The following is a 16,878-nucleotide window of genomic DNA, read 5'->3' as shown; positions in this document are numbered from 1 at the left end:
TTTTTTTCTTGACCTTTGTTTGGGGAGCGGGACTATATATATAAAACATTTCCCGTGGCACCACTGCTTTGGTTAGAAATGTTTGGCAGTTGATTCCTGTTGGTTATGGCAGAGTTTTGCTGTTTAAGAGCAGCTGCAGCCCTTGCTGAGTGTTGAGCACCCGCTTTCTTTCCATTCAGCACATGGCACCTTCCTGGGTCGCATTCGACTGGAGCCTCACAAGCCACAGCAAATTCCCATCGACTCGACGGTTTCTTTCGGCGCCTCTACGCGGGCATACACCCTGCGGGAGAAGCCGCAGACGCTGCCATCAGCTGTGAAGGGAGATGACAAGATGGGAGGGGATGACGAGGAGCTGAAGGGGCTGCTGGGTCTTCCCGAGGAGGAGACGGAGCTTGATGTGAGTCTTAATGAGAATCTGTCCCTCCAGCCCCCCCTAAAATGTGGCCATGATGCTCAGAGTTTGTGATAACATAATACTTCTGTAGCATATTGTGCACGGAGAATAGGTGTAGCAGTCAGTCAAAGTATTGTAATTTCATGGGAGAGAAACGGAGTAGGAGCTCCACTGATGCAGTACATCATGATTTTATTTATTACTGACCTCGGGGGGGTGGTGTTTTACATTTGGATTTCAAAACCTAAAACATTTTTCCTTTCCTTTTACTTATCTCGCCTTTCTCTTTCATCTCAAGGTGACTTAAAGTAAAAAAAATTCACAAATCTAAAAGAGATTAAAAACTCCCAGGTCAATTTTAAAGGAGTTATGCGTGTAAAATAGCAATTTTCAAAAGCCATTTACTCGACTAAAGTGCACTTACATGAGTAAATCCTATGGACAATTCAATGGCACAGATTGTAGCAATTTTCAGAAGTCCACTGGTTTATTAGTTAGGATTCCTTTTGAAGATTAGGATTTATTTTTCTTGTTAATTATGGGCCTGATTTTAAAAAGCATTTCTACGTGTAAAACTGGAGTTTTCTCCATTAAATGCACTTTACTCAAGTAATAAACCACATCAGGGGAGAAATCCAGCTTACATAGTCTTGACACTCTTTCAAGCCTTTAGATAGCTAGTCTGTACCTTCTCTTTATAAGGGAGATCATTCCAGAGTGCAGGAGCAAATCACTAAAAGCGCTATGAAGCATAGTAATCGGCCAAACCGTTGCAAGTGGGTGGCATGGTTAAAATTGTTGCTTGAGATGACCCCTGAATTCTTTTAGGTTCACAGCGCAAGAAGAAATCTGCCAAACAAACAGGCAGGCCAGTCTGTAGAGATTTAAAAACAATCCTTAGAATTTTAAATGTGGATCTAAATTCCACAGGAAGCCAGTGTAACTCCTTAAAAATGGGCATGTGGTCAGATCTCTTCTCCCCTAATGCCAACCTCACTGTTGTATTTTGAAGGCATCAGAGTCATTTTATATCAGTGGCTGTAATACTCTAGTATAAAGAACTGTAATAATCTATGTGACTTGTTAACACATAGAGAACCAGAGCTAGGTCTTTCCTGTCAAAAGCCATGAAGCGGACAAATTTGGTGCAGACTCAAAACAAAATATATATGTGTATATATATATTTTTTGAACAACTGCAGTTGCCTGTCTCTGTATAGATAGCTGCACATCTAGTTTCATCTCCAAGCTTCAGGCCACGTCCTTTGGAGTTAGACTAACCCTACACATGACAGGCAGTAGGATAAGTGTCCTCCTCTGTTGGCTTATCCATAGTGCTTCTGATTTAAGGGGGTTTAACTTGAGTTTATTTTCCTCAAGCCAATTTGCCACAGGAGGGAGGACCTGGGTGAGACATAGAAGGAACTGCTGATGCTGTGGGTAGAGTATTATGTAAGACCCCATCGATAGCACTGCAGAGTTTAAACTCCACATTGTCTCTCTCTATGTTCTAGGGGTAGTGTGTGTCACTTACCATTAAGGGAAGGAGGAGTCATCCCTGCTGCGGCCGCGGATGTAGCACTTTTGTTTCTGTGAAAATAACAGTTGTAATAAAAATTGAGGAATACAGATGTGTGTCATACAAAAATGTTGGAGGGACATAGAAGAGCTATGGATGGCAGAAAGTGAGTGAGCAGACAGTGAGCCCTGCTCCTTCAGCTCATCTGAAGTGTTATTTTTAAGTCAGATTTAGCATTTCATATCCCAAGACCCTCAGGGAGATAAATAGGCTGCATTACCAATGGGTGTGTCAAGATTGCATAGCCCTCTCACAGCTAACACCGTTTGCGCATCTCAGTTTCCCAAATTACAAAACCTTTTCGTGGAAGCTGTTACTACTCTTTGAATGCTGATTCTAGATTTTATTGAATCTCCCCTGCTGCTGTATCCATTTGCCTGAGAACTCTTGGTTTATCAGAAGCTTGCTGAAATGTCTGCATTTTCTCTTTCCTGGAGATTTCTTTCAACATTTATTCTTTATTTTCAAGCACATGATTAGAGTAAATGCATCTTTTCCTGGGTGACTTGCCCAACTGATCAAGGTCTCCTTTTACTGGCTGAACCATCTTTGACAGTAACTCCCCTCCAACGCACCTCTTTGGTTGATGGTGTGCCCCAAAAGCAGCCATTCCCTGCCTCCATAGTGGTAACAAGTATACAAAGTATTCGCCTAGCACATGGCGGCAAGGGTTGGAAAGTAAGTTCTCTTGAAATTGGTGTTTGTGGTAATCTGCAAACATTTTCTCTTGCTCATCCTGGGTGGAAGCTGTCCCGGGTGGGGCATTGTGTTAGCAGGCCAGCAGATAGCTGACGCAGTCTCTTTCCTGCAGAGTGTCCTCCCCAGCCGTGACTGACTGGCTCTTATTCCTGAATGCTTTTTCCTAGAACCTGACAGAGTTTAACACTGCCCACAACAAGAGAATCTCCACCCTCACCATAGAAGAGGGCAACCTGGACATCCAGAGGCCGAAGAGGAAACGCAGGAACTCGCGGGTCTCCTTCAGCGAAGACGATGAGATCATTAATCCAGGTAAGCAGCAGCAGCAGCACCACCACGGCGAGACTTTGTCTGCAGCTCACAACAAAGGATCCCAAAGCCGGCTGGGCACCCCCCTCTGTGACTTGTCCTTCGCCATGGGATGCAGGCAGGGTAGTCAGCAAGAGATCTTTTTACTGGTTTGTGTTTTTAAAATCAGTTTGATTGCACTTTGTGTGTTAGATTACCGGGGGGGAGGGGCCTTTGTAAAAAGCAGCAGTACCAGCATGCTTGTTTATTTGCCAGCTAAATTTTCTAATTAGAATATAAACGGGGGGAGGAGTTCTCATGATTTTATGCCATCATTCAGGAGAGAGTCATGTTTTTTATGTTTAGGATGTGTTTAACTTTATTTATTTTTTTTGGTTCAGCAGTTTCCTCCTCCTCTTTGGGTTTCCAGCTTGGGCAGAAACCAGCTTTTTTTGGGCTACTGTGCCATAAACATTTCATGGTCAACAACCCAGGGATTTTTGCCCTGTTTTATAACCCCCCTCCTGCTTGAGGTGGCCAGATGCATCCCAGCTGCTAGCCAGACAGTATGAGTGCTTTTACAGTAACATTCCTTATCTATGACAGTCACCTGCCTCCTTAGCACTCCACCAACTTGAATAGATAAGCATACAAGATTTCTGTTTAGTTCATCCCCAACCCCTCCTTTTCCCATGTTTAACCACAAAGCTTTCAATAAACTAGCTAGCTACTAATCCTGCTGTGAGATACCTACAGTCTTAATAACTGGTGCAAAGAGCTCCTGTCTCTCAGAGAACGAGTCCGATTTCTGGAGGCTGGAGTGGCAGACTTGGAAGAGCTGAGGCAGACAGAGAGGTATATAGATGAGACCTTCAGGGCCAACAAAGCCACTTCCTAACTCTAGTCTGGCAGTCTTGGTGCTGCCTTGGAGGAGGAAGGTCTCCTGGTCAGAGAGCATCAATCTGGTGCAGCAGGAAATGTCCTGCTGCCCAGGAGGGAAGGGTTGGGTTGGCCATCATAGTTGGTGATTCGATTATTAGGAATGTAGACAGCTGGGTGGCTGCTGGGCGTGAGGATCGCCTGGCAACATGCCTACCTGGTGCGAAGGTGGCGGACCTCATGCGTCACCTAGACAGGATTTTAGACAGTACTGGGAAGGAGCTGGCTGTCAAGGTACATGAGGGCACCAACAGCATAGGACAATGTGGGAGGGAGGTTCTGGAAGCCAAATTTAGGCTCTTAGGTAGAAAGCTTAAATCCAGAACCTCCAGGGTAGCATTCTCTGAAATGCTCCCTGTTCCACGCGCAGGTCACCAGAGGCAGGCAGAGCTCCGGAGTCTCAGTGCATGGATGAGACGATGGTGCAAGGAAGAGGGATTCAGTTTTGTAAGGAACTGGGGAACATTTTGGGGAAGGGGGAGTCTTTTCCGAAGGGATGAGCTCCATCTTAACCAGGGTGGAACCAGGCTGCTGGCGCTAGCCTTTAAACAGGAGAGAGAGCAGCTTTTTAACTAAATCAAAGGGGAAAGCCGACAGTCACTCAGTAGCACATGGTTTGAAGGGAGGTATCTTAGAAGGATACTAATGAAGCAATAGAGTTAGGGCATCCCGACAGTGAGGTTCCAATAATAAGAAAAGTAGTCCAAGTGCCTGTAACTAAAAACTCACCTGAGCTAAAAGATTCCAATTTATCCCTGTCAACTGAAAAGCAGAATGTAAATACAACCAAAAAACACACTTTAAAATGTTTATATACTAATGCCAGAAGTCTAAGAAGTCTAAGAGAATGCCAGAAGTCTAAGAAGTAAGATGGGAGGATTAGAGTATATAGCAGTGAATGATGACATAGACTTAATTGGCATCTCAGACACATGGTGGAAAGAGGACAACCAGTGACAGAGAGGTGGCGGGGTGGCACTTTGACTGGGATGGCATATAAAGATCCTGTAAGAGTCTAAATGCACAGTCGAATCTTTATGGGTAGAAATCCTTTGTGTGTCGGGGAAGACTATAGTGATAAGAGTATACTACTGTCCACCTGGTCAAGATGGTGAGACGGACAGTGAAATGCTAAGAGAAATCAGGGAAGCTAACCAAATTGGTAGTGCAGTAATAATGGGAGATTTCAATTACCCCAATATTGACTGGGTAAATGTAATATCAGAACATGCTAGACTGATAAAGTTCCTGGATGGAATAAAAGACAGTTTAATGGAACACTTGGTTCAGGAACCTACATAGAGGGAAACATTTTAGATCTCAATCTTAGTGGCGCCTGACTTCAGTGCCAGGAAAAATCGTGGAAACTGTTATAAAGAATAAAATCACAAAACATTCAGATAGACATGGTTTGATGGGACAAAGCCAACATAGATTTACCCAAGGGAAGTCTTGCCTCACAAATCTACATTTTTTTGAAGGGGTGAATAAACATGTGGACAAAGGTGAACCGGTAGATGTGGTGTATTTGGATTTTCAGAAAGCGTTCAACAAAGTCCCGCATGAGAGGCTTCTAAGAAAACTGAAAAGTCATGGGATAGGAGGCGATGTCCTTTTGTGGATTGCAAGCTGCTTAAAAGACAGGACACAGAGTAGGATTAAATGGTCAGTTTTCACAGTGGAAAAAGGTAAACGGTGGAGTGCCTCAGGGATCTGTACTTGGACCAGTGCTTTTAAATATATTTATAAATGATCTGGTAAAGGGTATGACGAGAGGTGATCAAATTTGCAGATGACACAAAATTATGCAGAGTAGTTAAATCTCAAGCGGATTGTGATGAATTGCAAGATGACCTTGCGAGACAGGAAGATTGGGCTTCCAAATGGCAGATAAAATTTAACGTGGACAAGTCCAAAGTGATGCATATATAGGGAACAATAACCCTTGCTGTAGTTTCATGATGTTAGTTCCATCTTAGGATTTATCATCTAGGAAAGGAGATCTAGGTATCATAGTGGATAATACATTGGAATTGTCAACTCAGTGTGCTGTGGCAATCAAAAAAGCAACAATGTTAGGAATTATTAGGAATGGATTGGCAAATAAAATGGTGGATGTCATAATGGCTCTGATTCGCTCCATGGGGAGACCGCACCTTGAATACTGTGTGCAGTTCTGTTCACCACATCTCAAAAAAAAAAGAAAGATTTTGTTGCACTGGAGAAAGTGCAGAGAAGGGCGACCAAAATAAGGAGCATGGACTGGCTGCCCTATGAGGAAAGGCTAAAGAGGTTAGGGCTGTTCAGTTTGGAGAAGAGACGACTGAGGGGGGTGATATGATTAGAGATCTACAATATCATGAAAGGACTTGAACTGGTTACTATAAATCGCTTATTTACTCTCTCAGATAATAGGATTGGGGGCACTCCATGGGGTTAGCAGGTAGCTCATTTAAAACAAATCGGAGAAAATTCTTTTTCACTCAGCACATAATTAAGCTCTGGAATTCATTGCCAGAGGATGTGGATGCAGCAGTTAGTGTAACTGGGTTTTAAAAAGATTTGGATAAGTTCTAGAGAAGTCCATAACTTTTTATTAATTAATAAGGAATAGTAGCTTGTGATCTATTTAATGTTTGGGTACTTGCCAGGTACTTGTGACTTGGATTGGCCTCTGTTGGAAACAGGATGTTGGGCTTGATGGACCCTTGGTCTGACCCAGAATGGCATTTCTTATGGCCTGGGGGATAATGCACACCTTTGTCCATGATCTGTCTTATTTGACCAATGTAAGAAGTTGCCAAAGATGACAGAGACGAGCTTTCGAGACTGCATGGATCCCTTTTTCAGTTGTGACCCCCCTCTTGCGATTTCAAATGCTTGTGCATATCATGTCTGGGTTTATTCTCTGAAAACCGAGATTAGTTTTACTGAACCCAGACTTCCAGCTTCCTTTCCAGTTTGGTGCTGCCGCCCTAGTTTTCGGTGCCCCAGCCGCATGTCTTGGCATAATTTTGCTTTCAATCTTCGTTGCATCTCTTTACAATGAAGAAATGACTGGTTTTGTGTTTGGTCCAGTTACTGGCCTTTTATCTTTTTTATATCTGTTTTACATATTTTTAGCCAAATGATTGGTGTGATATGTCCTAACGGCCACTAAACCACAAAACTTCAGAAAATGTAAATTGGGAAGGGATGGTAAAACACTTGCTGTAACTACCACCTGAGTTATCTAAAATATGCTAAAAATCCTGTCTTAATACATTTACATTTATTACCAGTTTTAGTCGCCTAACACAAGAAAGGCCTAGGCAACGTACAGAAAAAAAATTCATAAAATCAAATCCAACATGCTAGACAATAACAAAATAAAGATAAAAATGGGAAGAAAAGCGGGAGTGCAGCAGAGCTGGGCTCCTGCTCCTTACCTTGTGCTTGGAGTGCTGCTGAGAGCCCCAGGAAGAGAATAGAGTCCTGTCCCTGCAAAAAGCAGGCCGTGAAGGGGACACCGGAGGCTAGGCGTGATGTCTGTCAAGCAAGGAGCCAAATGAGAACGATAGTATGCAGAGCGCTGAGCAGAGCGCATGGCCCTAGGACCCAAAGTTTAATGCCACATCACTGGTTGTGAGAGATTTGGCTTTGAGAACAACCTGACGCCAACTGAATCACTCAGCACCAAAGTCACAGAGGTCTGTTTAAACACCATAACCTCATTTTCTGCCCATTTTAGGGAATAGAGACTTTTTGCCGGGTATGCAAAACAAAGTTTTTAAGAGCTGGCAGGAAGAAGGCCTACAGGCCACCGTCCACATTGCTGACGATTACAGTAACATCCGTTCCTTTCAAGCCCTTAGGGAAAATTACGATCTCCCTTCACAAGACTTCTACGCATACCTACAAGTCCGTCACTTGTGTGCAATCTCTAAGCTTACCCGACCCACACAACCATGCCTGGGAATTTCTCTCAGATTGGTTCTTAATATTTCAGGCTCACCAGGCTCGGGGGGGCTTCAGTGTGACTCGACTAACCTTACGTTGACTGTATTTCTTCTCTGTTAATTGCTATGCCAGTTTGTAGGCAATAGTTGGTATGTATATAATCTAAATTGAGTACATGAGACAGTTTGTCTTTACTTTTTGTTCTTCAGTATGCGACCACTGTATACGTAATTGCAAAAAAGTTTTAACTGTCTTTTATTGAGATCTTATTCAATAAAAATGATTTAAAAAAAACCAAAACAAAAAACCACCATAACCTCTTCCATTACCAGAGGTTTTGCTGGGGAGAGAAGGGACACAGGATACATTATCCTCTATCACCAGCAGATGTGCCGTGGTACCACTTGGATGGGGGAGTCACTGAGCACATAACAGTCATGTAATCGTGCCTTCTAATGATTTCTGCTCATGGTTCTGACTTTTTGTTGGATTTTGGGCCTGTCCTAGTAAGGTCTTGCTATGGAGGGAAATCTCGGGTAGGTGCTGGAGATGATGCCCATCTGTGGAGCTTGGGAATACAAACACAGAAAGGAGAAGTAGGGGCCAGGGACTGTAAAACTACAAATATATAAAACTGGGTGGTAGCTCCCACCTAGACTTTAATTCCCAGTAGACAGATGGAAGAAGGCCTGGTTTGATGAACTCGGGTTCTTATTTCATTACAGGCATATATGGTAATGCTGTTAATCTTCATTGCATATTTCTGGATATTACATGTATCTCTGCCTTCTGTTTGCAGAGGATGTGGACCCATCTGTCGGCCGTTTCAGAAACATGATTCAGACGGCAGTGGTGCCAGTGAAGGTAGGTGATGTTCTGACATGTCACCCGAAGTGTGAAATGATTCCTGGACAATGTGGCGTATGCACTAAAACTTGCACTATTTTCTGCTGTGCGTTTTCTAAAAGATTTTTGCGCACATAACAGATGATGTGCTAACATTGTTAGCTTGCGCACTAACACACAAAGTATAGGGGCAGATTTTAAAACATACGTGCGGGCGTACATTTGTGCGCGCAACCCGGCACACGTAAATGTACGCCCGATTTTATAACATGCGTGCGCAGCCGCGCGCATGTTATAAAATCAGGGGTCAGCGCGTGCAAGGGGGTGCACCCTAGTGCAAACTGCGCACACCGAGCCCTCAGGGAGCCCCGCCCATTCAGAAAAGCCCCAGGACATACCGCATAGTTCCCGGCGCTCATAACCCCCCCCCCCCCCCCCTACACGCATAAATCCTTGAAGCTCTGCCCCCATAGTGTCTGTACTAAATGACATGTGGATGCTACACAAAATAGTGTGCCTCCAGCAGCTGGCAAGACTTACTTGTCTGGAGCAGCAGGCTTTGGCCTCTGCCCGGCCTGGTGGAGAACGTTTGGGCACTTGTGCATTTGTTAGCCTTTTCTACTTTATTAACAGTGAACTGTGGGCCAGGATTCTGGTGCATCCCAGGCAACGAGTCTCACGTAAGGCTCCCAGCTCTAGAGAGGATTTGGTAGAGCTTAGAGGGTGGAAGCTTGTTAACTTTAAGAAAATGGAGAAAGGTGAGATCATCAGTTTCTTGAAGCAGCTGGAGGAAGATAAGTCTCCAGTGGACCGGGGTAAGGGGTATATTTCAGCCATTGCAGGAGCATTGCACAATTTCTGTCCGCGTTGTAATGGAGCCCGGTCAATAGGGTTTTCGTGAGCCAGCGTTTCTGACGTGGTGCCGGCGCCTGCTGTCCTATTCACACTGGCAGGAGAGCTTCTTCAGTGGGGACTGTGAAAGCCCATGATTCTGGCAGCAAAAGTTAGGCAGCTGTTAAGTCTGGAATCAGTTTTTATTTTCTCCTTGGAGGCAACCATTTTGGCAGGAACAACTGCCATTTTGTTATGTATCCTGCAGGGCATTCCCCCCCTCCTCCACCGTTTCTCCTTCCAAGCTAAGGCCTTGCGTCCTTAGGAGAGGAGGCCCATGGTGATTTTCGTGTGGGGGAGACCTGTGCTGTACTCTTTCTAGGGGATTTCTCCCCAGAAGTTTTGTTTTTCTTTGGCCTTATGTGCTTAAGAGGCCTGGTGAAGGGTAGGCTCTGCAGCGCCATGGGTTAGGGCTCTGCCCTGATCATTTCAGCCACTGGATGTGGCAATAAGAGCCTAATTATCCACACTGGTGTTTAAAGCAGGGGAGTCTGTGGGAGAGTTACCCTCATTTCTCCAAGGACAAGCAGGATGGTAGTCCTTACACAGGGGTGACATCATCAGATGGAGCCTGGTCCAGAACTTTGATCTCAAAGATTCTAGAACTCTCAAACATGCCCTACTGAGCATGTGCAGCTGTAGTCATCACCCTGCACCCTAGGCAGAGTCCCTCAGTCTTTTTTTTTTTTTTTCCCCGCAGAGCCATGTGGTCATGGAAACCGTGTACGCGTGGTATTCAGCTTTGCTCTTTTCTCACAGCTCTGTAAGTAATTTTTTCTAGAGCTGCAGCTGTTTTGTTTTTTTTCCTTTTCCCGTTGTTTTATTTCTTCTTTCCAACTGTCTGCCAGCTGCATGGGGAGCCTCCCCTGTGCAGCCTGGCAGTCTTTTACTTTAAAAAAAAAAAAAAAAAAAAATGGAAAAACTGTTTTGCAGTTTTGTCTCTGTGTCGTCTCCTTGCTCTGTCTGGTTTTTTTTTCCCCCAGTGCTGACAGGACTGACTTCTGCAGTCCGGTGATCCATGTAGGCCACTGAGCCTGGGGACTTGCCTGAGTTCTATGCGGGCTGGAGTTCCATGTTGTTCCATCAATCGATTGGCATTGATGGATTCGGATGGTGGAGGGATCGAGGACCATGCCGTTCCTGGGGGGAAGCTCATCCTCCCCACATTCCAAGGAACTAGTTTACACGGGTGGGAGCTCTGGATGACGTAGCCTCCCCTCCTGTTTGCCAGTCTTGGCAGTGCAGTCTCCTTGGGAGAGAGGGTAAGCAGGAGCCTGGGCTAGAAGCTTGCTGCTGCACCTAGGTGCCATGCCCAGTAACGGTTGCCTGTGCACATCTGTGACCAGTGCACAGTTCGTCCGATGCATCGATGTCAGGACTGCGTCGGACTGGGATTGCCATGGAGCACCATGGTTACCCTTGATGCCACTGAGGTGCCGGGATGCCCTTGATGTCATTGAGGTGCGTGACTGTCCGCAATACCATAAGGGCTCGATGTACCAGAGTCATCGACAACTTAGGCCCCAAGGTGGTGAAGCACACCAACCTCTATCATCGGGGATCAAGTCTGCCATCAAGTGCCATGATCACCCTTGACGCCTTCGAGGTACAGGGACGCCCTCCATGCTGTAGAGGTCTTCTGTGACATTGGCATCAGTGAAAGTGGAGTCTCGCTGCACTGGCTTGGGCATCGAGGTGGTAGAGTAGCAGCACAAATCGATGTCCTCTGCCATTGTTGCCTTGATGCTGCGCTACCCTTGATACTGCAGTGCCGCAGCACCCTCAATGCCATGGTGCCCTTATTGTACTTGATGCCACAGTGCCCACGGTACCAGCAATGCCACTGTACCCTCAATGCCCGCAGTACTTTTGACACCTGCAGGGCCCTCAACACCTGCGGTGCCGTCAGTGCCCTCAATCCCATCAAGGTTCATGCGTGGCCACCCTTGAAGTTGTCGAGGTTGAAGCAGTGGCAGACCCTAGATGCCATCGAGGTGCCGATGCTGCGGCATCCTTCGATGCCATCTGGGTGTGTATCTTTGATGCCGTGGCTACCCACTAGGTCGTCGCGGTGCATGGCCTCGAAGCCAGTGCAGAACATGACCTCAATGCCATTGCAATGCAGTGCTGCCCCGATACCATTGATGCCCTCGAGGCCATCAAGGTACAGGACCACCGTGGAAGCACTATGGCCACCAATGCCTCTCGTTACTGCCTTGACTACGTGAAGCATCACAAACAGTCATTGGGTTTGCCATTGAGTGCCCTGGTCATCCCTGAGGCCATTGACTCTCAGGGCTTTGGGAGGCCCCTAGTGACCCAGCAGCCCTCAGGTGGCAGGACTTTTTGGCCTTGAACGGATCAAAGGCAGGGCTTGCCTTCTGCTCGAGGCACCCAGGTATGCTGGGGCATCTGAGCGCAGTGGTCTTGTGCCCTCGATGCTCTTGGTGATGTCCTGTACCAAGGCACTGATGGACTTACGGCTATTGGACCATGGCTGCCGATGATCTCTGCATTGGAGGCCCCACCGAGATGCATGCACCATCGGTTAATGGGCGCTAGCGAGGCTCTCGTCAGCCTTAGTACTTGCAAGGCCATCGAGCTCTCAGCATTGACGCCCTCGGGCAAATAAGTGAGCTGAGAAGTACAGTCTATGACACTGGCGGTCTTTTGGGCCACTGGGCGGTCGGTGTCCATGGGCACCATCAAACTAATTATGGATCAGTCAAGCGCTATCGAAGCCCTGGGTGCAGAGTCGTTGAGTGCCCTCATTGTGGCTTTACATTGATGAGTGTGAAAGCATCATGGACCCTACAGGCACTGTCTCTGCTCTGGGTAACAGTGGCTGTAGTTTGGAGGCTGCTGGACACGACTGCAGAACCCCATGAGCACCTTCGGTCGCTAGAAACTTCGCTGCTGTCGTTCCCTGAGGGAATCGAAGGTGAGCCATTCCCGAGGCAGATTCGAGGGCTTGCCTCTCAAAGTGTTATAATGGTACTGGAGGGAGAAATGCTATAGATCGCCACCCTCCACCATACGGTACTCAGTGGTTCTGGGGATGCCGTCATCACACTATTTTTCTCTGGGAGTTACTGTGACATTGGTGCACAGCATGCGCAGTTAGGAAAGGTTGGGCATCAGCTCAAAGTGCCTCGGGCAATGGCAGGCGGCATTCTCCCTGTCTGTGCAGTCCTCAGCCATGCCAGGGTTCTGCCATCGTCCCATCATGGGCTCAACTTCCTCGTCAGATCTGCACCGCACAGTGCTGAGGAGCACTGGCGAGGGAGGCGTCATCACCCACTCTGTGTTTTGTTGTGGGGGCAGCGTGTAGCCGCAGACTCTTGGCACGTGATGCTCTGTCCTCGCTGTAGTGTGGTATTCTACCCACAGGCACGGCGCATGTACCACCATCCGCAGGATGGGAAACCACTGTATGCATTCCGCTCAGGGGGGCTTGTTCCTCTGGTTGCCGTCTGGGTGTCTGTGTGTGCTTTTTCCTTCCGGGTGGGTACAACAAGTTGTGTTCCACAGCCATAGGACTGACCTAGGACTGTGTTCCTGGTCGGACTCTGAGGGGAGTAGACATCGGGAGAGTGGTTCAGGAGTCCTCTTCTCGCTCTTTTGTGGGGAAGCCCCTGAGGCTCCGTCCCTGGCAAGGTTTTCTGTGAACCGGGGCCTCGATTCTTTGAATCGGTGTGTCTCCTTGGAGGCCAGGGCCCCTCTGTGGATTACGGTGGTGACCTCCCCCCATCTGAAGCTGGCCACCTGTGGGGGGTATTGGTCGTTTCAGTGCCTCAGCAATCAGTGATTGTGCCTCATCTCTTCTCTGAGGAGTTGAAAGATCTTTCGGGATCGGGAGGCCCCGATCCTATTGCTCCCTTTCCCCTCTGGAAGGAGCGATTCGACTGGGTTCCCCTCTGGACGTCCCACCGTGCATCCCTTCGAGAGGTGTCTCTTATTTCTCCATTCCCGGAGAAGGGATGGCACTGCTCTGGCTGATGCCAGTGCTGAAAATCGGTCTGGGGGAGCACTGTCTCTTGGTCGCTTTAAGACTTAGGTCTATTCACGAGGGAGCCTCTCCAGTTTTGCTCCCTGGTGACCCTCCAGAGTTTCCCCTGTTCAGGAGTCACTTTGATACCCGCTGGCCTCTGGGCGTCTTTTCTTAGTGACCGCTATCACCAGTCATTTTTACCCATGGGACCCTCCTCTGTGAGTAGAGTTCTAGCCCATCAAATAGGCACGCATGCCTTTCACCCTTTTGCTATGTCCATGATTGAGCGGGTTGGGGGCCAATTGACCCTGCAACCGAGGTGCTGCTCTTTGCTTTCTTCCCCTTTTTCGGGATCACCCTGTCTGTGGACAGAGGAGTCCTGGGTCATTGCTGGACCGCAAGTTTCCGTGGGGGGGAGTATATGCACTCATGCCTGGGGTAGTGATACCTCAGCTGGGTGCTTGGCAGTCTGTTCTGAGATCGCCCTGGGCCTGCCCTGGTGCCCTTCGGGGTTTCCGGGCAGGTAATGAAATCCTGTTCTGCCGGGGTTTGCGCATGCGATTCCCCAGCTTCCCGTCTCCTAATGGAGTTTTGGGATTTTTTCCCCCTGGGGCATTCGCTCTCAGTTTCTGTTGTTCCTAGCATGCTGAGGGCTCTATCTCAGTAGGTAACTCCTTGATGGATTTAGCAGTGAGTTGTTCGCATGGGGTTGATAAGACAACCTGTCAACTTGTGCTTGTCCAGGCAGTCCACCAGTCTGCCTCCTTGTGTTCTTTGCTTCTTCCGACTTCCAGTGGTTTGTCGGGGTAGAGGGGGGAGGACAAGCTAAGGCACGCGTGGTATATCTTTTGTATACCTGCTAGGAAGGATACCCCATGTTTTTTGCCATGCTCTGGCCAACACTGCCATTAGCTTTTCTCATTTCTCTAGGTTCTCTAATTCGTTTTAGGTGTGCGTTAACTGTGTGCATTTAAAAACAAAACGATAACTGAGAAGATGTGATCTGGTAGTCGCTTCACACGCAGGCATTTCTAAAAGACACTGCTTATGAGGAATTCTTCACATGCAAGGGACATAGTATAGGTCAATGTTGTGGTATTAATGCCTCAGCAGTCATTGATTGGTTCTCTCTGCCATTGATGTGAGGTTCAGTTATATGGATTTTAAGATTGCGCCTGATTTCTGCTTTATTTTTTCTCTTGCTCAGAAGAAGCGGATAGAAAGCACGGGGTCCCTCAGCCTGGACGAATCGGTGGGCAGACGTATGCAGAACTTTCCCATCAGCGGTGGACTGTACGGTGGCCTGCCTCCCACGCACACTGAATCGAGCAACCAGATGCACAGCACGCACGGGACCGCACTCATTGGTGGACTGCCTATGCCTTTCCCGAACCTTGCCCCGGAGGTGGACTTGACGCCCGTTGTGCCGTTGCCGGTCAGCATGACGCCCGCTCCAAACCCCAGCGGTTTCAACGCCGAGGCTGTGAACGAACCCAAGAAGAAGAAGTATGCCAAGGAGGCCTGGCCTGGCAAGAAACCAACCCCATCGCTGCTCATCTGAGATCCCGGCAGAGACTGCAAGCAGTGGTTCGGCCGACAGGATTCTAACCAAATGCATAGCTAAAGATGCTATTATTTTTTTCTAAATATCAAAATCTGTCTTCAGAATGTGTGTACAGGTCTGTGTCTGAAAAGAAAAGCAAAAAAATATACCTGTGCCCCGTGTACATGCTTTTCAGCCAGGTGTCCAACGGCCTCCTCCCCTCTTGAGTTTTTTTCAGTTTTGGGGATCTTCCTTTCCCCTCCTTTCCTGACAGTGGCTGTTTGCACTTCACGACCTAGTACTCCAATATCTGTAGGGACCTGGGGAGCAGCTGGTTAGGGGCTCATTCTGGCTCAGGTGCCTTAGTTTAAGACCACCAATTCCCTAATTTTTAAAGGTTAAGAAGTAAAACACGACCCCTTCTGTCGTGGGATTTAGTTAAGACACTTTTTTTATCTCCCTAGCCTCGGTTGTAATCCAAACGCTGTCCCTATGACCCTGGGCAAGCCACCAAATCATTCTGTGCCTCATTTGACGTAATTGGACCTGGAGAATAGCAGCACTGGCCTCCCCGCGGTGCTGGTGTCAGAAATGTGCTGAATGAGCATCCCCTGGAAGGTGGCTGCTCGTGTGTATCTATAGTGCCGGGATCTGATCTGAATAAAAGGTGCTTTATGTATTTAATCTGTCTTACTCTGCCTACACTCCTTGGTTCACCTCCACCTTCTGCTCCCTTCTGGGAAATTCTTGGCCCTTTCTGAAGATTGCTTGTAAGACCACCCCTGACGTTTCAGGGAAGCTCTTCTGTAGAGATTTTAAGCATTCCCGCTTGCCATAGAGTTACTGCATCAGTACATGAAGCACTGTATCTGTCTTTTTAAGGCAGAACAGGATTCTGAGAGGCTTTTTCGTGTAGCCAATATGCAATTTCCGAGGCCGGCACCAAGGACTTCCATTGAAGTTGTATTCTGGTGAGCGATAGATGTAGGTATTTTTTAAATTTTTTGGCTACGGACCTGTTGGGATATACATTGGTCTGTATCCCTATTGTCAAAGCTGGTCTCACACTTTGCTTTAATTTTATGAACGCCTGTGTTCCTGAATGGTTGCTGTTCCCAAGACTTTACTGTAACCTCAGTAGTGAAACTGTGACGCTGGCATGTCTTGTGATAGCTTTAACAGGGTGTTTTAGCCGTGCTCAATCTCGCTTTCCTCTTCTGAACTTCATGTGGCTGGCCGTGTACTGCCCTACAGGGGGGACGTGCTCAGGCCTTCAAGCCTGAACCAGGCCATTCATCAGGCAGAGAGAGTCTCTGGCTTGCCTCTCCGAAGAACTGATGAGGGAGGAGAATGGGGACTGACTCAGGGCCTGTGTGGATGAAGATCTTCAGGCCTTGTTTGCCTGCATGGAGCCCCACCACAGGAAAATTTAATATAAAAACGTTAAAAGTCAAGAAGGGGAAGGAGGCGCTAGGTTTGCTTAGCACAGAAGTGACAAGAAGGGAAAGAGTTGGTCTTGCTCTTACAGTGGGGTGAGTAAAGGGTTAATTCACTAAGCTGCGGTCTCTTTGCTTAGGGAGAGTACTCACATCTTCTCCAGTGGGACGATGCAGCAAATGAAAGTATAACACGGGCAATTTTTAGCAAACTTATTTATCTGATAACACATAAGCTGTTATTTTAAAGATGATTTTTCTGGCCATTTTTAGTTAAAACAAAATAAAACCCCACCAGAGCCCTTGGTTACCAATACACAAATCATTGAA

The 16,878-nt window shown here is 47.2% G+C and overlaps 1 protein-coding gene across 2 annotated transcripts in view; it reads left to right on the top strand.

Moving 5' to 3' along the window:
- Positions 1 to 15,796, top strand: part of PPP1R8 (protein phosphatase 1 regulatory subunit 8) — a 42,405-nt gene extending 26,609 nt beyond the window's left edge. The window contains exons 4-7 of one of the 2 annotated variants that reach the window (XM_029570891.1): positions 180 to 400; positions 2,843 to 2,987; positions 8,641 to 8,705; positions 14,780 to 15,796. In XM_029570891.1, the coding sequence (XP_029426751.1) occupies positions 180 to 400; positions 2,843 to 2,987; positions 8,641 to 8,705; positions 14,780 to 15,130 (782 nt within the window). In that variant the 3' untranslated portion in view covers positions 15,131 to 15,796. Of the gene's footprint in view, positions 1 to 179; positions 401 to 2,842; positions 2,988 to 8,640; positions 8,706 to 14,776 lie in introns of both variants that reach the window. The other variant, XM_029570890.1, reaches the window with a different exon arrangement.
- The last annotated feature ends 1,082 nt before the right edge of the window (positions 15,797 to 16,878 follow it).

Source organism: Rhinatrema bivittatum, chromosome 11 (assembly GCF_901001135.1).
Source record: "Rhinatrema bivittatum chromosome 11, aRhiBiv1.1, whole genome shotgun sequence".
Taxonomy (NCBI): domain Eukaryota; kingdom Metazoa; phylum Chordata; class Amphibia; order Gymnophiona; family Rhinatrematidae; genus Rhinatrema; species Rhinatrema bivittatum.
Note: the sequence above shows the minus strand (reverse complement) of the source record. Positions and strands in the feature narration are given on the sequence as shown.